The 23,500-nt window shown below is 46.8% G+C and overlaps 1 protein-coding gene across 1 annotated transcript in view; it reads left to right on the top strand.

Annotated features, from left to right (window-relative positions):
- The window catches only part of LOC139174263 (potassium voltage-gated channel subfamily KQT member 4-like), a 389,569-nt gene that overhangs the window by 167,705 nt on the left and 198,364 nt on the right, over nucleotides 1-23,500 (top strand). The window contains exon 2 of the mRNA XM_070764531.1: nucleotides 4,757-4,847. Within this exon, the coding sequence (XP_070620632.1) occupies nucleotides 4,757-4,847 (91 nt within the window). The remainder of the gene's footprint in view (nucleotides 1-4,756; nucleotides 4,848-23,500) is intronic.

Here is a 23,500-nt window from a genome sequence, read left to right as displayed (position 1 = left end):
AGGCAGGAGATGGTACTGAAAATAATCTGGTCCTAAGCCATGTAACCAGCACTTTGAATTGTGTTCGGAGACCAACTGGCAACCAGTGCAGTTCACAGAGTGATGTTGAAATGTGGGCAGATCTTGGTAATCCCACTATAGCTTGCATGGTTGCATTTTGCACAATTTGTAGTCTCCGAACAGTTTTCAAAGGTAGCCCCATGTAGAGAGCATTGCAGTAATTGAACTTCGAGGCGATAAGGGTGTGAGTGACTGTGAGAAATGACTCCCTGTCCAGATAGGGCTGCAACTGGTGCACAAGACGTACTTATGAGAACGTCCCCCTCGACACAGTTGAGAGATGGTTTTCTAAGCTCAGCTGTGGATCAAAGAGGATGCCCAAGTGGACCCTCTCTGAGGGGGCCGAAGACGCACCCCCAGGGTAATGCTCACAGTCACTCATGCCCTCATCACCTCGAGGCTCGACTACTGTAATGCTCTCTACATGGGGCTATCTCTGAAAAGTGTTCGGAAACTTCGTGCAGAATGCAGCTGCGAGAGCAATCATGGGCTTTCCCAGAAATGCCCATGTAACACCAACACTCCACAGTCTGCATTGGTTGCCGATCAATTTCCGGTCACAATTCAAAGTCTTGGTCATCACCTATAAAGCCCTTCATGACACCGGACCAGGGTATCTACGAGACCGCCTTCTGCCGCACGAATCCCAGCAACCGGTTAGGTCCCACAGAGTGGGCCTTCTCCGGGTCCCGTCAACAAAACAATGTCATTTGGCGGGGCTCAGGGGAAGAGCCTTCTCTGTGGTGGCCCCGACCCTCTGGAACCAACTCCCCCCAGAGATTAGAATTGCCCCCACCCTCCTCGCCTTTCGCAAGCTTTTTCTACTACTACGGCTTGACTTCCTGGCTCCAATCCTTCCCCGCAGGGAGGCGGAACCAATTAAGATGTTCCGCCCCAGACGCCTGATGGACCCCGAGGGCTTTCAGACGGCGCTTGGGGTTATTCCAGAGGCACTCGTCCACAGTTCGGCGGAGTCTCTTGCGGAGGCCTGGAACAAGGCTGCAGCGGAGGCTCTCGACCGGATTGCGCCTTTGCGACCTCTCCGTGGCGCTAGACCCCGTAGAGCTCCATGGTTCAATGAGGAGCTCCGGGAGTTGAAACGCCAGAAGAGATGTCTAGAGAAGTGATGGAGGAAGAGTAGGTCTGAATCTGATCGAACACTTGTAAGAGCTTTTATTAAGACTTACAAAGTGGCGCTCAAGGTGGCAAGATGCACGTACCATGCTGCCTTGATTGCATCAGCGGAATCCCGCCCGGCCGCTCTGTTTAGGGTGACCCCATTTGGATTGAAGGAGAGAAAAAATCTAGAATAAGGAAGCATTGGCAGTATGCACAAGAAAAAGAAGGAGGTTGGGGAAGCCCATCTCTAGTAATATATAGAAATGCATTTCAAATTGAAAGGTTAATCGAGCTACAGCTATGGGGGGAAAAGAAATGGGTAGAATTAGAAAGAGAAATTAATAATATAAATAATAAAGAATTATTATTTAAAAATTGGAATAGAATTGAAATCAGTACCCTAAGTGATTCTTTTAAAGCATGTTTAGAAATATGGCTTAAATGGCAGAGGACAAGTGGAATAAAGTTATCCAAGCTATCAACGTTGCATGCACTGAATATAGGGGATGAGGCTAATTTAATTAGAATCATTAAAATATTAAATAGTAAAGGGGTAATGGGTGACCCGCTCCCTTCTTAATCAGGGGGGAGTTGGGGAGCCCTTGCAGAGCAGTGCCGAGGATTTTAATACGTTTTTCGCTGATAAAATCGCTCAGATCTGGGCCGACCTCGACTCCAACTGGGAAACAGAGTCGACTGACAATGAGTCAGTCGAGGTGACTGGGGCACGTACTTGTCCACCTGTCTGGGAAGAGTTTGATCTGGTGACACCTGATGAAGTGGACAAGGCCATTGGATCTGTGAGTTCCGCCACCTGTTTACTGGATCCGTGTCCCTCCTGGTTGGTTTCGGCCAGCAGGGAGGTGACACGGAGCTGGGTCCAGGAGATTATCAATGTTTCCTTGGGGAGGGGAGTTTTTCCAACACTCTATAAAGAGGCGCTCATGCGCCCCCTCCTCAAGAAGCCTTCCCTGGACCCAGTCGTACTTAATAACTATCGCCCAGTCTCCAACCTTCCCTTTATGGGGAAGGTTGTTGAGAAGGTGGTGGCGCTCCAGCTCCAACGGTCCTTGGAAGAAGCCGATTATCTAGGTCCCCAGCAGTCGGGTTTCAGGCCCGGTTACAGCATGGAAACTGCTTTGGTCGCATTGATGGATGATCTCTGGCGGGCCCTCGACTCCGAGGTCTCTCCCTTGTGGGGTGCCTCAGGGGTCGGTCCTCTCCCCCCTGCTATTTAATATCTACATGAAACCGCTGGGTGAGATCATCCAAGGGCATGGGGTGAGGTATCATTAGTACGCCGATGATACCCAGCTTTACATCTCCACCCCATGTCCAGTCAACGAAGCAGTGGAAGTGATGTGCCGGTGTCTGGAGGCTGTTGGGGCCTGGATGGGTGTCAACAGACTCAAACTCAACACGGATAAGACGGAGTGGCTGTGGGTTTTGCCTCCCAAGGACAATTCCATCTGTCCGTCCATTACCCTGGGGGGGAATTATTGACTCCCTCGGAGAGGGTCCGCAACTTGGGCGTCCTCCTCGATCCACAGCTCACATTAGAGAACCATCTTTCAGCTGTGGCGAGGGGGGCGTTTGCCCAGGTTCGCCTGGTGCACCAGTTGCGGCCCTATCTGGACTGGGACTCATTGCTCACAGTCACTCATGCCCTCATCACCTCGAGGTTCGGCTACTGTAATGCTCTCTACATGGGGCTACCTTTGAAAAGTGTTCGGAAACTTCAGATCGTGCAGAACGCAGCTGCGAGAGCAGTCATGGGTTTACCTAGGTATGCCCATGTTTCGCCATTACTCCGCAGTCTGCATTGGCTGCCGATCAATTTCCGGTCACAATTCAAAGTGTTGGTTATGACCTTTAAAGCCCTTCATGGCATTGGACCAGAATATCTCCGAGACCGCCTTCTGCCGCACGAATCCCAGTGACCGATTAGGTCCCACAGAGTGGGCCTTCTCCGGGTCCCGTCAAGTAAACAATGTCGGTTGGCGGGCCCCAGGGGAAGAGCCTTCTCTGTGGCAGCCCCGACTCTCTGGAACCAACTCCCCCCAGAGATTAGAACTGCCCCTACTCTCCCTGCCTTCCGTAAACTCCTTAAAACCCATCTTTGCCGTCAGGCATGGGGGAACTGAAACACCTCCCCCGGGCATGTACAATTTATGCATGGTATGTTTGTGTGTGTGCTTGTTAGTAAATGGGGTTCTTTTTAAACTTTTTAAAATATTTTAAATTTATTTGGATTTGTTACGATTGTTATATTTTGCTGTGAGCCGCCCCGAGTCCGCGGAGAGGGGCGGCATACAAATCTAAATAATAAATAAATAAATAATAATAAGCTCCTAAAAACCCACCTCTGCCATTAGGCATGGGGGAACTGAGATATTCTTTCCCTCTAAGCCTTTACAATTTATGCATGGTATGTTTGTTTGTATGTATGTTTGGTTTTAGAATTAAGGGTTTTTTAGCTGTTTTGTATTGGATTTACATGCTGTTTTTATTTTGTTGTTATCCGCCCCGAGTCTGCGGAGAGGGGCGGCATACAAATCCAATAAATGAAATGAAATGAAATGGACAGATAGTTGATATTGTCCCTGGAAGGCAAAATCCACAGCCATTCCGTCTTGTTGGGGTTGAGTCTGAGCCTATGTATGTTGTATGTGTGTGTGTTTGTGTGTGTGTGTATGTGTATGTTTATGTGTATGTATGTATGTATACACACATATACATACACATACACATACACATCACAAAGATCCATCCTCTGCCAGAATCCATTCAATAAAGGGAAGTCTGTCCATGTCTGGGGAAATTATTCCCTTATCAAAGAGGTCTTACATTCTGCCCCCCTTCCCAGCATTTAATTAGATCTTCCTTCCTGGAACTTCAGGATTAGCATTCCAAATTCTGTCCTGCTGTATGATAGAAAAGAGATTGAAGCTAATAATAATAATTATCATTGAGGTAATTTATCTATGGAAAATCCCTTCAGTCCTAGCATTAATGCAAACCATGCCCAGTTCTAATAGCTCCTGGTCTTTTCTTCATCTGTTCCAGCTTTTCAGGATCTATCAAAACAAACCCCAGTGTCCAGAATTGTCAAGTGTCAAGTACTCAAGACAGGAGCCAACAGATGCCGAATAAAGTACAGCTAATATAGCTTATAATTTGGAAAGCATATTTTTATTACTATAGTCTAAAAGTGAACTTTTTTTTTTGCAACCCGATTATATTGGTGATTCATATTCAATATAAGTAAAGAAGTTTGAATTTGTGTCTCTCAGGTTTCATTCTGTTGTTTTCAGGATATTTCCCTAACCTCTTTAGATCATTTTATTTTTGCCTTTTCCAATTATGAGTTGGGATCCCCAGAGGATCATGAGAAACCTTGAGGGCAGAATCACAATTTTATCAGGCTTGGTGCACTTTGAGTGGGAACACTGGCCTAACTCACTCCAAGATTTGATTCTCAGACAAGTTGTGATACCAGAATGTTCACATGACACAATAACTCTTGGGAGGTTCTGCCTTGAGCTAACCTATGTTATCTTCCCTTTTCTTCTTGCAGATTTATCCTGGTCTTCAGCTGTCTGATTTTATCTGTGTTTTCAACTATTCCAGAGCATCATACATTTGCCAATGAATACCTCTTCATCCTGGTAAGGAAGATCACCTTCTTTCTTCTGCAACCTACTGGAATTTTCCTCCGTATGTTGTTTGGTTAAAGTCAGACTAAGTCATCTGAGAAACCAGCCATTGTCTCAGCCTGTTGGTTGAATGGTAGTTCTTTGGGGCATTGCATGGGACCTGACTCCCATGCATTTTGCTTTAACTGAGATTTACAGTTAGTGTGTTTTGAACTGAACTTCTCTGTCGATAAGTATAGGGCAGGGGGCGGCAACCTTAAACACTTAGAGAACCATTTGGACCCATTTCTAAAGAAAAGAAAATACCGGGAGCCACAAAAGTCTTCCTGTGCCTTACTATTTCCTGAGCAGACACAAGACTAGTAGTTGAATTAAAGGTTCTGTTTTCTTCTGAAATTTTTCTTTTTTTAGATTTATCCATGGTTGGCCTACTTGGGGGGGTGGGGTTGAAAAACTTAATAAATTGCATGTCAATGGGTGTTGCACATTGGCAGTTGTGACACATATTTTGAGAGACGGGAGGGAGGGGGGTGCAGTAGAGATATGAAAGAACCACATGCACCTCCAGAGCCATGGGTTGCTGTCTTACAGTCATTGTTTTTCATTGCTGCAAGAGGGACTGAGGTGGGGCAGGTTGGTGAAGAATGTTTGCCAGGATTCCAAGACCACATGGTCTTTTCAGTTGTTGTAAGCTCCCTTCCCACAAATACACTCTAACTGGAATAATTTATTTATTTATTTATTACCGGTAGTTAAATTTCTAAACTGCCCAATTCCTTGCAGACTTTGGGCAGCATACAACAGTTTAAAACAATCAGAACAATAAAACCCCAGAATATAAAGAGTGATAAGAGTATAAGTGACTGTAAGGAGAGACTTCTGATCCAAATAGGGCCACAAGAGAAGGGGAGAGGAGTAGCTATCATACGAGAGAGACCCTCAACCTACGCAGACTCTCTGCTCCTGAGATAGTGGGCTGTGAAGTTGGACCTAGGAGTTCAGGTGGGCTTGTTGCTCACATACCTGCCTCCCAGCTGCATGGCAACAGCCCTGCCCGTGCTACTCGAGCAGGCGGCCAGGCTGGCAGTGGAATATCCAAGACTTATTATTCTTGGGGACTTTAACACACCATCGCTCGACGGGTCCTCTGACCTGGCACAGGAGTTCATGGCTTCCATGGCAACCATGTACCTCACTCAAGTAATTCAGGGCCCAAGTCATAAAGGGAAACACACGCCCAACATGGTATTCTTCTCAGAGCAGCTGAGCAATAATCTGAAACTAAGGGGCCTAGACATTTTGCCCTTGTCATGGTCAGATCATTTTCTGCTATGGCTTGAGTCTCAAGCTCCAATCCATGCCCGCATGGAGGCGGGACCAATTAGGTGGTTCTATCCCAGGTGTCTGATGGACCTGGAGGGCTTTCAGAGGGTGCTTGGGTTTCTACTGGATTCGCTTCAGCAGAGTCCCTGCTATCAGCCTGGAATATGGCCATAAGGGAGCTCTAGACCGAATTGTACCTTTGCTACCTCTCTGTGGCAGTAGACTCCGGAGAGCTCCTTGGTTTACCGAGGAACTCCGGGGAATGAAATGGCAGAAGAGATGTCTAGAGAAGCATTGGAGGAAAAGTAAATCTGAATCTGACCAAAAAATTTTAAGAGCTCATGTTGAGATTTATAAAGTGGCGCTCAAGGCAGCAAGATGTGCATATCATGCCGCCTTGATTGCATCAGCGGAATCTCACCCAGCCGCCCTGTTTAGGGTGACTCACTCCCTCCTTAACCAGGGGGGAGTTAACCTTGCAGGGTATTGCTGAGGATATTAATGAGTTTTTTGCAGATAAAATCGTTCAAGACAGGACAGACCTTGACTCCTAATGGAATGCAGTATTGGCTGACAATGAGTCAGTCGAGGTGACAGAGGCTCATCTTAGTCCTGTTGTGTGGGAGGAGTTTGACCTGGTGACATCTGATAAAGTGGACACAGCTCTGGGAGCTATGAATTCCACTACCTGCTTATTGGATCCGTGTCCCTCCTGGCTTTTGGCCAGCAGGAAGATAGCACGGGGCTGGGTCCAGGAAATTGTCAGCACTTTTTTGAGGGAGAGGTCCTTCATGGCTCCCTGTGAGGAGGCAGTTGTGTGCCCCCTCCTAAAGAAGCCTTCCCTGACCCAGCTGTTTTGAACAACATTATAGGGAAGGTTGTTGTGAAGGTGGTGTTGCTCCAGCTCCAGCGGTCCTTGGATGAAGCCGATTATCTGAGCCCTCGGCAGTCAGGATTCAGGCCCAGCTACAGCACTAAAACTGCTTTGGTCACACTGACAGATGATCTCTGGCAGGCCCAGGATAGGGGTTTATCCTCTATCCTGGTGCTTCTTGACCTCTCAGTGGCTTTCGATACCATCGACCATCCTTCTGTGATGGCTGGAAGGGTTGGGAATGGGAAGCACAATTTTATGGTGATTCTTCTCCTACCTCTTTGGTCAATCGCAGTTGGTTTTAACAGGTGGCCAGAGGTTGACTCCTAGGTCCCTCCCTTGTGGGGTTCCTCAGCGGCTGGTCCTCTCCTGTTTGCTGTTTAATATCTACATGGAACCACTGGGTGAGATCATCCAAGGGCACGGGGTGAGTTACCATCAGTGTTCTGATGACACTCAGCTATACATCTCCATCCCATGTCCACTCAGTGAAGCAGTGAAAGTAATATGACGGGGTCTGGAGGCTGCCAGGGTATTGATGGGCGTTAATAGGCTCAGACTCAGCCCCAACAAGACAGAGTGGCTATGGGTTTTGCCTCCCAGGGACAATACTAACTGTCCATACATCACCCTTGGCGGGGGAGTCTTTGCCCCCCTCAGAGAGGGTCCGCAACTTGGGCATCCTCCTCAATCCACAGCTGAGCTTAGAAGACCACCTCTCGGCTGTGGAGAGGGGGGCATTCTCATGGCCACACTTTGTGCACCAGTTGCAGCCTTTTCTGGACAGGGAGTCACTTCTCATAGTCACTCATGCCCTTGTCACCTCGAGGTTCAATTACTGCAATGCTCTCTACATGGGGCTGCCTTTGAAGAGCGTTTGGAGACTACAAATTGTGCAAAATGCAGCCACATAAGCCATAGTGGGACTACCAAGATCTGCCCACATTTCAATATCACTCCGCGAGCTGCACTAGTTGCCAATTGGTCTGCGGGCACAATTCAAAGTGCTGGTTATGACCTATAAAGCCTACATGGCTTAGGACCAGTTTATTTTAGGGACCATCTTCTGCCTCATGTATCCCAGTGGCTGGTTAAGTCCCACAGAGTCGGCCTTTACCAGGTACTGTCAGCCAGACAATGTCGGCTGGCAGGGCCTAGGGGAAGAGCCTTCTTTGTGGCAGCCCCGCCCTTCTGCAATGAACTCACTCTGGAGATACGTACTATCCCTTCCCTCCTGGTCTTTCATAAAGCTCTTAAGACCTACCTCTGCCGAGGGCATGGGGGTCATCAGTGATGAGATTGTCTCCCGCTGATATTATGTATGATTGAATTGGATGAATGTATGACTGTATAGGGTTTTTTAAAATACTTTTTAGTAATTTGTATAATTCCTTTATAGTAATTTAGATTTATTTACATATTGTTGCATTTATTTATTTATTTATTTATTCACTCATTCAATTTTTTATGTCGCCCTTCTCCTTAGACTCAGGGCGGCTTACAACATGTTAGCAATAGCACTATTTAACAGAGCCAGCATATTGCCCCCACAATCCGGGACCTCATTTTACCCACCTTAGAAGGATGGAAGGCTGAGTCAATCTTGAGCCGGTGATGAGATTTGAACCACTGACCTGCAAATCTCACAGTCAGGTTTAGTGCCCTGCAGTACTGCACTCTACCCACTGCGCCACCTCGGCTCATTTATAATGTTGTATGCCACCCTGAGTTGCCTTGAGAATGGCAACATAGAAATCAAGTAAGTAAGTAAGTAAGTAAGTAAGTAAGTAAGTAAGTAAGTAAGTAAGTAAGTAAGTAAGTAAGTAAGTAGTGCACAAGATGAACCTGTGCAAAAGGCCCCTAGCTACAGCCAAAATATCACATAATCCAGGAAAGTTTGATTAATAAATTGGCTTCATTTTCCTAAAATCTGCACTAAATTGCACTAAAATCTGAAGTGTCTGAACATTTCTGTAAACTGCTAAAGAAACTGGCCAAGATGAAATGAAACTTTTTAAAAAAAAATAAATTTTATTAATTTTTAATAATGCTGCTCCCACCACCCAACATCATTCATTCAGACCCCTTGTCAACCTCGCTATGTTTCTACTCTACACTCGCTTCGGTTGCCATAAGTAATGGGGGGTGGGTATTGGATTTTGGGAGGGGAAGATTCAGGAGGCCCTGATAAGTTTTACTTTCCTAACACAGAGAGGATAACTTTCGCTTTCCTGGAAAACAGGTGACCAAAAGGAGACTGTTAGAAGCTGCATTCCATAAATGTGACATGGCTGTGAAGATGCATCCACCTGACAAAGATGGACAATGGGTATTGGCTATTTTCCAAAAGGGGGCAAGTGGGATTTTTGATATGAGCTTGTATCCCGCCTTTTTTCTCAGTCTTTGCTTTACCTCTGTTGCTTTCAGTTCTGATTCTTGATAAATTCACTTTTGAAGTTCAAATCGGACTCTGAGTTTTATTTTCTTAAATTCTGATTGAAGCAGCCTGACATTAAGCAAAGACTGCAGTGAACAGTCATCCCAGAGAATTGTTTTTCTACCATGGGGACTGAGCAGAATGTCCCACGAGAAAGCAGAGAGGAGCAGTCAGAAGAAGAAACCAGCTTGATGAGCCCTCCCCCATCTCTGGGGTCAGAGCAGAGATGACCAGCTTCAAGCTGAGCAGCTGCGGAGAGTCCCCAGATGGTCCATGGGTGTCGGAGTAAGTTGCACATCTGAAGACGAACCTCTCCTTTCTAATGCAAATTTTACCCACCATAAGAAATAGAAGAAAGAACGGGAAGAGGTGAGCCAAGAGCGGCTACTGTTAGCAGAGTTGGTGACAGGCATCAAAGAGGCCCTACAATTAGTGGAGAGAAAGAGCCGTCAAGTCCTAGTAGACCCAAAAAGTGAAGAGGAGGGGGAGGATGAGGCCACAGCAGGTCCTTCGGGACAGGGAGCGCAGCAGAGAACAACAGCCCAAACCCCCCCTCTGGTGCAGGCCCAGAGCCCCCCCAGTGCAAACTCAATGGGGGGAGGGGGAACTCGCAGGTGGCGAGCCCTTGACGCACCCCACATGGCACAGAGATATGACGGTTCGCCAGGGGGGTTAAGGCATTTTTTAGCCCAAGTTAACCAATACATGGAAGGTTATGAAGGGGGATTTCCCAACAACATGGCCCGGGTGAGAGTGGTAACCCAAGCCCTCGAGGGTAAAGCAGCTGATTGGATGGTGTCATTGCATGAACAGAGGGACCCCTACTTGAGGAATTTTGATGAATTTATGATGGCCCTTAGAGTGCACGGTTCGAAGATCCTTTAGCGAAGAGGAAGGCTAGAACCAAAATAAAAACCCTGAAGCAGGGTGGGAGATCGGTGAGTGAATATACCCAAGAGTTCCAGGAGCTGATGTCCTATGTGAGCACATACCCAGTGGGGGTCCTCATAGAATACTACATGGATGGCCTAACTGGTGAGATCTACCAACACTGCAAAGTGAGAGCATCCCCTAAAGATCTCAGCAGAAGGTTCCAGCTAGCTGTGGAGGTGGAGATCAACCTTTTGAGAGGCCAGCGTGAGAAAAGTTCCATTCCAGCAGGGGAACGAGGCCCGAGGAAAAGTGGCAGATTGGGGCCGGAAAAGCCTAGGCCCACAGCATGTTCCCGATGTGGGAAAGAGGGCCATTGGGCCACGGAGTGCCTTGCAAAACCTGTGCCAAGGGTGACCTGTACTGGTGGCAAGAAAATGGAGCAACGCACCAAGAAAACCCCAGATGCCAGATGACTGGGAAAGGAGACCATAGAGGTCGCCAGCCCTGAAAGGGGAGGAGCTGGGACCTCCGGTATGCCTGCTTGTCAAGGACAGTGAGCCTGAGGAAGCTGTTTCAGTAAGTCCCCCCCTCAGATGTGTATACATTCCCATCACACTGCGGGACCCAATGGTGGGGATGAGAGGCAACATATCAGCCCTTTTGGATTCGGGCTGCAACAGAAATCTTCTGTGCCCAGAGGTAGCAGAGAATTTGGGTCCCATGAAAGATCCCATCTCTTTTACTCAGTTGGATGGTTCAATGGCTGGGGAAAAACCAGCCACGCATGAGACTGAGCCCCTAATCATGACAATAGGGTCCCATCAAGAGACTATACAATTTATTGTGGGACTCCTGATGGACAATGTGATTATTTTGGGATTGCCGTGGTTGCAAAACTGGAACCCCGATGCAGGGCCGCCATCAGGAATTTTGGGGCCCCATACAGCCTAAGTGTCTGGGCCTCCCCGCCATTTTAAAACTACTTTAAGTCACCGAGACACTCCATCCCCCAGGGATCATTTCCTGCTTCACGCCAAGCGAGGCGGTCCCATAGGCCAGTGTTTCCCAACCTTGGCAACTTGAAGATATCTGGACTTCAACTCCCAGAATTCCCCAGCCAGCAAATGCTGGTTGGGAAGCATTGCCATAGGCTATTTCAGGAACTGGGTTAAGCCGATTGTGTGGACTCGTCCAGGAGAAAGAAAGAAACGGGAGCGGCGAGGGAAAGAAAGAGCCTCCTGGCATCGGTCAGGCGGAGCATGGCTTATTTACAGCTCCTTGGCAAGTCCCTTCTTGGAAGAGGCCTTGTTGACAAAACCATGTGCTTTCTAGTGAGGGGAGAGGGGAGGGGGATCCCACACCCGGCAGCCACCGTCGAGGAGCTGAAAAGGACGAGGGGAGAGAAAAAGCAGAGCACCAGCAGTCTGGCGGGTGTCTTGAGGGGGCACTTCCATCTGGAAGGAAGGGAAGAAAGGCGAGGGTGAGCTATGAAGGAAGGAGGAAGGAAGGAAGGTGTTGTGGTTCAGCCTGAGTCAGATCAAAGACCAGCTGCGTCTCTGCTGGCTCCATGCTCGGGGGAGTCTGAGAGTAGAGGGGAGAGTTCTTTGCAGCCAGACAGTGGAGACAGCAGTCAAGAAAGTGAAGATGAAGAAAGGCCTGGGAGCCCTGGGGAAGGGCTATCTCAAGTAAGTAGCTTGGATTCTCTGGATTCCCTGGAGTCCCTGGATGATGAAGCACAAGCTATCATTAGTATGCGGCAGAGACGCATAGCTCAAAGGAGAACTCAACTGCGTAGATATTATCAGCACTGAAGGAGGAGCACCTGGGGGTTGGGTGTGGTCCTCATTAGCAGGGAAGTGTTTATAAGGCATGAGAACCAGTTCGGCAGCGTGGAGTGTTATCAAAGAGGAGTTGGTGTTATCTGCATTTTCTCTCAGCGTTTTTGTTCCTGGCTCGTGGCCCAGCAGTCTTGAAGACTGGTGGGAGGTTTGTGTCTGTTAGCTCAACAGCCTCGTTTGGCATTAAGGATCCTGTTTTTCTGTATGAACAATTGCTTTCATGTTTCTTTTGGAGTTCCAGTGCTTTCCTGACCTGTAAGGACATTCCCTGTTGGCTTCTTTTCTCTTTACCATTATAAAACTGTGTTTGGATTCAACTGGTGTGTCTGGCTTATCTTTTGGGGTTGCTCATAACTTCCAGAATGACCCAGACAGAACAGAAGGAAGGAAGGAAGGAAGGAAGGAAGGAAGGAATGGTAAAAGGGGCGATCAAGAGAGGAATGGGTGAATGAATGGATGGAGGGTGGGAAGGAAGGAAGGAAAGAGTGAAGAGACAGGAACAGAGGAAGGGCGCAAAGGAAGCATGTGAAAGGGGAGAGTAAGAGAGGAAGGAATGAAAGAAGGGAGGGAGGGAGGAAAGAAGGGAGGAAGGAGAAGAAAAGCAAGAAATGGAGGGAGGGAAGGAAGGAAAGAAAGAAAGAAAGGGGGAAGGGACAGGAACAGAGGAAGGAAGCAAGGAAACTTATGAAAGGGGAGAGTAAGAGAGGAAGGACTGAAGGAAGGGAGGGAGGAAAGAAGGTAGGAAGGAGAAAGAAAAGAAGAAATGGAGGAAGGGAAAGAAAAAGAGAGAAAGAAAAAGAGCAAGAAAGAAAGCAAGAAAGAGAAAGAAAGAAAGAGAATGAAAGAAAAATAAAAAGAGAGAGGGGGAATGAAAGAAATGGAGGGAGGGAAGGAAGGAGAGAAAGGAAGAGAAAGAAAGAAAGCAAGAGAAAGAAAGAGAGAGAATGAAAGAAAGCAAGAAACAGAAAAAAAGAATGAAAGAGCAAGAGAGAAAGAGAGAAAGAAAGAAAGAAAAAGAGAAACGAAAGAAAGGAAGGAAGGAAGGAAGGAAGGAAGGAAGGCAACTCCAAAGAAAGGCTCACTGAGCGGATGCATGAAAAGAGGGACCGGGATCTCCACTTGCCTCCCCCTCGCGCCTCGCCCTTCCCACCCTCAGCCCTGGGGCAGCTGCCCGCGCGCTCTTAGCTGCTCCCAGCACCAGCAGCAGGAAGGCGAGCGAGCAAGCCGGCACCCACCAAAAGGAAGCCATTGGCTCTGGGCAGCGGGCGGTGTTCACGGCCCCCCCGAAGCCCCCGGCCCAGCACCTCCGGAGGCGGAAAGGCGTGGCTCTCTTGCCCTCGCAATCCTCGGGGAGACACAAGGCCAGACACCGTTGCCCGTAAGCTGCGCGCGTTGAGCACATGTGCACCCCAAAATACCTCCCCACGCACCTTTTTCCACAGGCGTGCGCTCCCCATCCCCCTGCCAGCCCACGGGGGTGGAGAGGCACCGGCAGTAGAAGGAAAGGGAGCTGCGGCCGCCCCTGCCTCCCCATCGTGCCTCCCGCCCCCTCATGCCCCTGGTCTCTTGGCGCTGCCCCCGCCTGCCTGATCCGCCCCCTCTCCTTTTCCAAGAAAAGCGCGGAGGCTGCCTGTTTGAGCCTCCCAACGCCGCTTTGCCCTGCCTGTCTCCATTGTGTTTTCTGGGGGGGAGCGGCGGGAAAGCCCTGTGCCGGCCAGGAAAGCCGGCTTTCCAGGAAAGCAGCGCACCTTTAAAACATGCTGCTTTCCTGCACTTCTTTCTGGGGGGGAGTGGCCTCCTCCCCCCTGCCCAGGAAAGAGTTGCAGGAAAGCAGCGCATTTGAAAAGCGCGCTGCTTTGCCGGAAACCCGGCTTTCCTGGCCGGCACAGGGCTTTCCTGCCAATCCCCCCCCCCCGAAAACACAACGGAGACAGGCAGGGCGAAGCGGCATCAGGAGGCTCAAGCAGGCAGCCTCCGCGCTTTTCTTGGAAGAGGAGGAGAGGGGGCGGATCGGGCAACAGGAGGCTAAAGCTGGTGGCGGCAGACCTCCGTTTTGTTTTTGGCTGGGGGGGGGGCAGGAGGACCTTCCTGGCTTTCCCGGGCAGCTGGCTTGAGCCTTGTGCCGGTCAGCAAAGCTGGCTGCCCGCCGGAGACGTGGAGAGAAAGAAGAGAAAGCGAGGGAGGGAAAGAGGAGAGGAAAAAAGGAGGGAGGGAGGGAGTGAAGGGAGAGAAAAGTGAACAAGAGGGAGAAAGAAAGGGAGGAAGAGAGGAAGGAAGGAAGAGATAAATATAAAGGGAGAGAGGGAGAAAGAGAGGGAGAGGGAGGGGAAGAGGGGAAGGAAGGAAAAGAAAGAGAGAAAGAGAAAAAAGTGGAAGGAAGAGAGAAGGAAAGAAAGGAAGGGAGAGACAGAGAGAGAGAGAGAGAAGATAGGAAGGGGGAGAGAGAGAGAGCAAGAACAAAAGAGTGAGAGAGGAGAGAGAAGAAAGAGAGTGAGAGAGAGTGAGAGAGGAAGAAAGCAAGAGAGAGAGAGGAGTGGAAGGAAGAGAGAGGGAGAGAAAAATGATAGAAAAAAGGGGAGAAAAAAAGAGAAATTAGAAAATTATTGAGGTAGAGAATGACAGGAAAGAGAGAGAAACAGAGAGAGAAGTAACTCTTGATTTAAAGCATATGGTAAAAGCACTTAAATGATAACCGAGAAACCCCCCCCCCAGCCCTCACCTGTTTTTATTAATAGTTATGTTTTTGGATTTTTAATAGTAATAGAGTTTGCTTTTATTTTATTATTAATTTCTTTTAATAAAAAAGAAGGGATTTATTATTTTTATTTATTTATTTATTTATTTATTTATTTATTTATTTATTTATTTATTTATTTATTTATTTATTTATTTATTTATTTATTTATTTATTTATTTATACTTCTATGCTCAGCCCTTTCCCAGCTTCCCCAATTGCGCTTCCCCAGCAGCGCGGCTTGGCTTCCGGAGGGCCGAGCCACCCCCGCGGTGGCTCCTCCTTCCACGGCTGCCATCGGGGCTCCCTGCCTGTCTGCCGGCCTCCCTCCCTTCTTTCCTCACGGGGGTGGGAAGGAAGGTGCGGGCCGCGGTTGGAGAAGCCCCGCAGAGGCGGAGTTCAGCGAGGTGTCTCTGGTCCTTTCGCTCGCCTTGGTGCGCTTTTCCCCATCGCAATCGGGGTTGGAGAGTTTTTGGCGCCCCCCCCCCCCCCATTTTTCAATTTGGCCGGGCCCCTGACACCAGTACCAGTAATACTGGCCTATCGGCGGCCCTGCCCTGATGTCAACTGGCGCACTGGAGCCGTGACTGTCACAAAGGGGAAAAGGAACTGGGATTTGTTTTGGCAGAACTGGGGCAGAGAAGCGTCTGCCGTGGAAAAAATTGAAGGGGAGAAAAAAATCCCTAAGGGATATTGGGACCTCAAGGGGGTTTTCAGTGAAAAGGAGGCAGATAAATTACCACCCCACCAGGCCACAGACTATAGCATTGAGATACTGCCCGGGGTGAAACAGACAGAACCGAAGATGTACTCCTTGACCCTGGGACAGCTGGAAGAACTGCACAGGTTTCATTCAACCCTGCAGGCTACAGGTGGCAGCCCCTATCCTTTTTCGGGAAAAGAAAGATGGGTCACTGAGAATGATAGTGGACAAAATGCTAGAATTATAATCAATGGAGAACAGACAGAAAAGTTCACAATTGAAAAAGGAGTTAGACAGGGATGCCCCCTCTCCTCACTTTCATTTATACTAACTTTGGAAATATTGTTGGTGAAAGTAAGAGAGGATGAAGAGATAAAATGTTTAAAAATAAGGAAAGAAATTTACAAAGTACAAGCTTTCACAGACGATTTAGTATTTATAATTGAGGGACCTTTGACAACTGCTCCAAAATTGATTAAACAAATTGAAGAGTTTGGTAAAGTGGCAGAACTAAAAATTAATAAACACAAAACAAAAATTATAACTAAAAATTGTACCAAAAAACAGATAAAACACTTAGAACAAATTACTGGTATGAAAGTAGCTAAAAAGTTAAATACTGTATTTGGGAATTTGGATTACAGCAAAAATGGCAACATTAAAAGAGGATAATTATACGATTTTAATGGGCCAAATTAAAACTGATTTTAAACATTGGAAAAATTTTCAACTCTCACTATTAGGAAGAATCAATTCAATTAAAATAAGTGTCTTGCCTAAGCTTCTCATTCTGTTCCAAATAATTCCAATCAATCTAGGTAAAAAAAAAATGCAAAGAACTTACTAAAATATTACTAGATTATATTTGGTTAGGTAAAAAATTGAGAATTAAATTAAAGGCATTACAGGACGTGAAATAAAGAGGAGGCTTAGGATTGCCAAATTTTAAATTATATTATTATGCATCTTCATTAACTTGGATTAGAGAATGGATTATGTTAGAAAACAAGCTAATACTAACTTTAGAAGGTCACTATTTATTACTAGGTATGGAAGGAATAAAATACATAAGTATTTCAAAAAACATATAAGAAATTTGCTCATACAAACCTGGAAAGAAATTAAAAAAACAACATTATATAAAGATACCAGAAAGGGTCTCGCCAATCGAATTAAAGTACCATCCAAGTTTAATTAGATTGGAAAATACAATCAGATATAAAGAATTATTAGATCAACAAACAAATTTAAGATCAAAGGAAGAATTGGAACAAAGTGGCAAACCATTAGATTGGTGGACATATCTACAAATAAAAGATGCTTATGAAAAAGACAAAAAGGAACATGTCTTTCAAGTAGGAAGGGGGGATCTAGACAAGACACTCTTAGGGAATGATGAAAAATTAATTGGTAAAATATACAAATATTTAATTTAATATGAAACAGAGGTGGAAATTGTAAAGGAAAACATGATAAGTTGGGGAAGAAATTTTGGATATACAATCAAACTAGAAAAGTGGGAAAAGCTCTGGATTTACAATTGGCAGATGACAAAATCAATTAGGTTCAAGGAAAACCAGTACAAGATATTTTACAGGTGTCACTTGTTGCCGGAAAGATTATCCAAAATGTTTCCGAAAGACTCTCCGATATGCTGAAATTGCAAAAAAAGAAAAGAGCACATTCTACCATCAATGGTGGACTTGTCCAGAGGCTAAAAATTACTGGAACAAGTGTGAGTTTCACCAGAGCAAAATTCCAAGGGGTGGAAATGGACCCTGAGAAGTTGAGGGCTGTTCTGAAATGGGAGGCCCCCCACACCAGGAAGCAACTGCAGAGTTTCCTAGGTTTTGCCAATTTCTACCCGCAGTTTATTCCAGCATTTTCCCAGATAGCCTTGCCAATCACAAACCTTTTGAAAACAAAGGGGGAAGGCAAGCCTAAGCCGAGTGGCCAACTGCAGTGGACTATGGAAGGTCAAGCGGCTTTTGAAAAGTTAAAAAGACTGTTTGTGGGTGAACTAATCCTCATACATCCAGATCTGGAGCGTCCTTTTGTGGTCCAAGTCGACGCTAGCGACATGGCCATAGGAGCGGTATTGTTGCAGGGAGATAAGGAACAGGGCCTTCACCCCTGTGCATATACATCTAAGAAACTGAGACTGAGCCCAGGTGTGCAGTATGGGAAAAAGAAGCATTTGCAGTGCGTTGGCCCCTGCTGTCTTGGAGACATTTTCTAGAGGGAGCTAAGCAACCATTTGAGGTGTGGACTGATCACAAAAATTTAGAGGCATTGAAAAACTCCCAGAAACTGTCCCCCAAACAAGCTTGATGGGCGCAGCATTTTGGTCGTTTCAATTTTTCGCTGCGATACATACCTGAGGGAAAGAACTTTATGGCCAACACCCTTTCCAAGTTACCTCAATATAGTAATGGCAGGGCAGAGGCAATTCAATCGGTTATCCCAGCTAAACAGTGGGCATGCCCAGCAGTAACCAGAGACCAGAAATCCAAAGTAGCTAATCTACCGAAGGATTTGGCCACGCAAATACAAAAGGCTTTAGAAGCAGATGACTGGTTCCTGGCTCATCAGGCAGAGTGCACTCAACGAGATGGGCTAGCATGGATAGGGTCCAAAGTGTGTGTTCCAGCCTCTTTGAGAATAGTAATATAAGAGATGGGCCACGATTCTAAAGTGGCAGCGACCTCGAGATGATGAGGGCATGAGTGACTATGAGCAGTGACTCCCAGTCCAAACAAGGCCACAACTGGTGCACCAGGCGAACCTGGGCAAACGCCCCCTCGACACAGCTGAAATATGTTTCTCTAATGTGAGCTGTGGATTGAGGAGGATGCCCAAGTTGCAGACCCTCTCTGAGGGGGTCAGTGATTCCCTCCCCAAGGTGATGGATGGACAGATGGAATTGTCCTCGGGAGGCAAAACCCACAGCCACTCCGTCTTATCAGGGTTGAGTTTGAGTCTGTTGACACTCATCCAGACCCCAACAGTCTCCAGGCACCGGCACATCACATCCACTGCTTCATTGACTGGACATGGGGTGGAGATGTACAACTGGGTATCATCTGCATACTGATGATACCTCACCCCATGCCCTTGGATGATCTCGCCTAGCGGTTTCATGTAGATATTAAATAGCAGGGGGAAGAGGACTGACCCCTGAGGCATTCCACAAGGGAGAAGCCTAGAGGTCGACCTCTGACTCCCCACTAACACCGACTGCGACCGACTGGAGAGGTAGGAGGAGAACCACTGAAGGACAGTGCCTCCCACTCCCAACCCCTCCAGCTGGCGCAGAAGGATACCATGGTTGATGGTATTCAAATCTGCTGAGAGGTCGAGAAGCACCAGGACAGAGGATAAACCCCTGTCCCGGGCCAGCCAGAGATCATCCATCAACGTGACCAAAGCAGTTTCCATGCTGTAGCTGGGCCTGAATCCTGACTGCTGAGGGCCTAGATAATCGGCTTCTTCCAAGGACTGCTGGAGCTGGAGTGCCACCACCTTCTCAAGAACCTTCCCCATAAAGGGAAGTTTGGAGACTGGCTGGTAGTTGTTAAGAATGGCTGGGTCCGGGGAAGGCTTCTTGAGGACGGGCACACAAGTGCCTCCTTGTAGGGATCCGGAAAGGAACCCCTCCCCAAAGAAACGCTGACAATCTCCTGGACCTAGCTCCATGTCACCTCCCTGCTGGCCGAGACCAGCCAGGAGGGACACGGATTCAGTGAGCAGGTGGCGGAACTCACAGCTCCAATGGCCTTGTCCACTTCATCAGGTGTCACCAGATCAAACTCTTCCCAGACAAATGGACAAGTATGGGCCCCAGTCACCATGACTGACACGTTGTCAGTCAACTCTATTATCCAATCGGAGTCGAGGTCCGCCCGAATCCAAGCGATTTTATCAGCGAAAAACGTGTTAAAATCCTCAGCACTACTCTGTAAGGGCTCCCCAACTCCCCCTTGGTTAGGAAGGGAGCGGATCACCCTAAACAGAGCGGCTGGGCGGGATTCTGCTGATGCAATCAAGGCAGCATGATATGCGCTTCTTGCCGCCTTGAGCGCCACATTGTAAGTTTTAATATGAACTCTTACAAGTGTTCGATTGGATTCGGACTTACTCTTCATCCATCACTTCTCTAGACGTCTCTTCTGGCGTTTCAACTCCCGGAGCTCCTCGTTGAACCATGGAGCTCTACGGGGTCTAGTGCTGCGGAGAGGTCGCAACGGTGCAATCCGGTCAACAGCCTCCGCTGCAGCCTTGTTCTAGGCCTCAGCAAGAGACTGTGCTGAACTGTGGATGAGTGCATATGGAATAACCCCAAGAACCCTCTGAAAGACCTCTGGGTCCATCAGGCATCTGGGGAGGAACCACCTAGTCTGTTCTGCCTCCCTGCGGGGAATGATTGGAGCAATAAAGTCAAGCCGCAATAGAAAATGGTATGACCATGACAAAGGCAACACTTCTAAGCTCCTTAGTCTCATACCATTACTCAATTGTTCAGAGAGGAATACCATGTTGGGTGGGTGCCCCCTCCCTCGTGAGTCGTACCCTGTACTACTTGAGTCAGGTCCATGGCTGTCATGGTGGCCATGAACTTCTGTGCTAGCCCAGAGGTTTAGCTAGGTTAAAGTCCCCCAAGACAATAAGTCTGGGGAATCCCACTGCCAGCCCGGCTACCTCCTCGAGCAGCACAGGCAGGGCTGTTGACACGCAGATGGGAGGCAGGTACATGAGTAACAAGGCCACCTGAACCCCTAAGTCCAACTTCACCAGGAGAGACTCATAACCCGCAATCTCTGGAGCAACGAGTCTATGCAGGCAAAGGCTCTCCCTGGCTATAATAGCCACTCCTCCCCCCCTTCCCTGGGGTCAAGGCTGATGCCAAATCTGAAACCTGGCTGGGAAAATTTCAGAGAGAGGAACTCCTCCCTCCGGGCCCAGTCAGGTTTCAGTCACACATGCCTTGTCGGTCTCCTCATCCAGGATTAAATCCCGGATGAGGAGAGATTTATTTACCACCGACCTGGCATTAAGTAGCAGCAGCCTGAGCCCAGGGCCAGAATTACACTCGTCACCAGTGCCCTGGGTTGAGCTCAGGGGCCGGAACAAGGGATCGTTATTAAGCAGCGATCTCTCATTCCCCTGGAATGGCTAGCTCCGTGGCTCCTGCCATATCTGCCTCTCCCCAGCAACACCGGGATATTTCGACCCTCTGCCACCCCAGAGATCGGTACCCCCTCCCCTCCTGCCTCTCCAGCGTCAGGTGGGCCTAGTACATCATTCATAACAATCCCATTTGCCTCTTCCATACCATAATCCCATCCACTCCACCCCTCCCAATCATTCATTTCATGCATGTCACTACACCCACCCCAATTATCCATTAATTAAAACACCCTCCCTAATAATTTAATTAAAAATAGCTTAGATATTTAAAAGAGAAAAACATAAATACAAATATAAAATAAATACATACATACATACATACATACATACATACATACATACATACATAATACAAATATATAGCTGCCGGATCAAATCCCAGTAAGGGTATGGCTAGCTGATGAGGCCAGAACAAGGCCAAAATAGCACTATTCTAATCTCCCCTAATTTTAAAAAAAAATCATCAAAAACATATATATATATGTCAGGCCCAAGGTTAATATGTAAATTCAAAGGCTGGCCTGACAGTATGAGAGAAAAAAAATAAAATAAAGTGAGAGAGTGAGAGATTATGCCACGTAGCATAAATTCCTTCATGCAGAATCCAAAGTAACTGAACACAGGAAGGAATTAGAAATCCCTGCACTGGATTTGTCCTCATGATTGCCCTTGTGGGTATGGGGATGGGAGATGAGCTTTTGACCTGGATGTAATCATAAGGGACTTTAAGTTGGAATGAAGCATGCTGAATCCAAATTTGCTTTGTGATTGTTCTGAGTTCGGGTTTTGCCCTGTGTAATATTTTGCATGTCTATGCGACGTTTCGGCGAAATCACATTCACCATCATCAGGCTGAAGTTCCAATCTTTGTGTTGTTGTAACAACACAAAGATTGGAACTTCAGCCTGATGATGGTGAATGTGATTTCGCCGAAACGTCGCATAGACATGCAAAATATTACACAGGGCAAAACCCGAACTCAGAACAATCTACATATATATATATATATATATATATATGTCACATGTTTAAGCTGAATTTGAAAATTAAGGGAGACTAGGATAGATCTATTTCAGCCTTATTTTGGCCTCATCAGCTAGCCATACCCACTGGGACTTGAACCTGCAACCTTTGCCTTGTAAGGCAGAGAATTATCCTCTAGGCTACAGTATCCAATCCCTTCAGCTCTGTACCAGGGAAGGGTTACATTTTGTGTCGAATCACCCTGGTATATATGTATATATATATACATATATATATATATGTCACATGTTTAAGCTGAATTTGAAAATTAAGGGAGACTAGGATAGATCTATTTATATATACACACACACACACACACACACATACACACACACACACACGCACACATATATTTGTTTTCGTAGATTTTCGTAGTTTGTCCAATATTACTCTCCTGTTAGTTTGTCCAAGAATGCATTAAGGAAAAAAGAAAAAACCTCCTCCCTTTTGGAGTATAGGACAAACTAACAGGAGAGTAAATGCACATGTTGCAGAACATAAGAATGCATTAAGGAAAAAAGAAAAAACCTCCTCCCTTTTCCAACACTTCAAAACTACAGGATATGAAATTGATTTTGACAGTACCAAATTAATTTCCAAAACAGAACACTTCAGCAAAAGAATAATCATGGAAGCCATCGAGATAGAAAAACATCCCCAAAATATGAACAAACGGGATGATACCTCCCACCTACCAGACATCTGGAAACCAGCCCTGAAATGTATCCCAGCCATAGAAACCAGACTCAGAACACACATTGCAAAACAATCAAGTAGCCTGCAAGCTCCAACTATTCAGGATATCACGCCTAATCTACAATCATTAACTAATCAGCATACCTCAGCTACATCAACGACCCCAGGCATTACCCCACTGACTCACCAGGAAGTTTCTACACAGCAGGCAATTGCTGAGCCATCAAACCACACCCAGCCACCAGTATTTATAGAAGGAAGGCAGCTCAGGTCTCGCAGTGTTCGCCCTAGAAGAAGGACAGAAACACCAGCCTGAAGATGACGAGTGGGACCTCGTCGCAACGTCGCCAGAAATTTCCAAATCCTACATGGGAAGAAACCCGAATATACCAAGACCATCATACCTGTACCCATGAAAATCTACGAAAATATATATATATTTAGAAATGGGACCATCCTCGTTCCTCCTTTTGTATGTTGCTTCTAGGTGGTTTGCTGGAACAGAGAATATAGGTGACTTCAAGTCTGATTTTGTTGGCTTCATCTGGGTTGATTTTATTTAGGGTAGTTTCAACTCCACATATGATGTTTTCAGTTGGAATGCGTTTGGGGGCTACTGAAAAATTGAATCCTTTTGAAAGAACATTAGTTTCCGCAGTAGTGAGGGCATGCACTTATCAATTTGAAGAAAGACAAAGATATAATCATCCTCCCAGCCGATAAAGGAAACTCCACAGTAGTGATGAACACATCAGACTACAAAGAAAAAATTTCCATCCTACTACAAAACCCTGCCTACAAACCTCTAAACACAGATCCTACCTAGAAAAAACCACCAAATCCAAAATAAAAGCCTCTCCCATCAGTGAAGAAATCCAACAAAGAATCATCCCCAGAGAAAAATCTTCCATATGTCCAAAACTCTATGGCCTTCCACAAATACACAAAGAAGGAATACCTCTCAGGCCAATAGTCAG

The sequence above is a fragment of the Erythrolamprus reginae genome, chromosome 11 (genome assembly GCF_031021105.1).
Source record: "Erythrolamprus reginae isolate rEryReg1 chromosome 11, rEryReg1.hap1, whole genome shotgun sequence".
NCBI lineage: Eukaryota > Metazoa > Chordata > Lepidosauria > Squamata > Dipsadidae > Erythrolamprus > Erythrolamprus reginae.
Note: the sequence above shows the minus strand (reverse complement) of the source record. Positions and strands in the feature narration are given on the sequence as shown.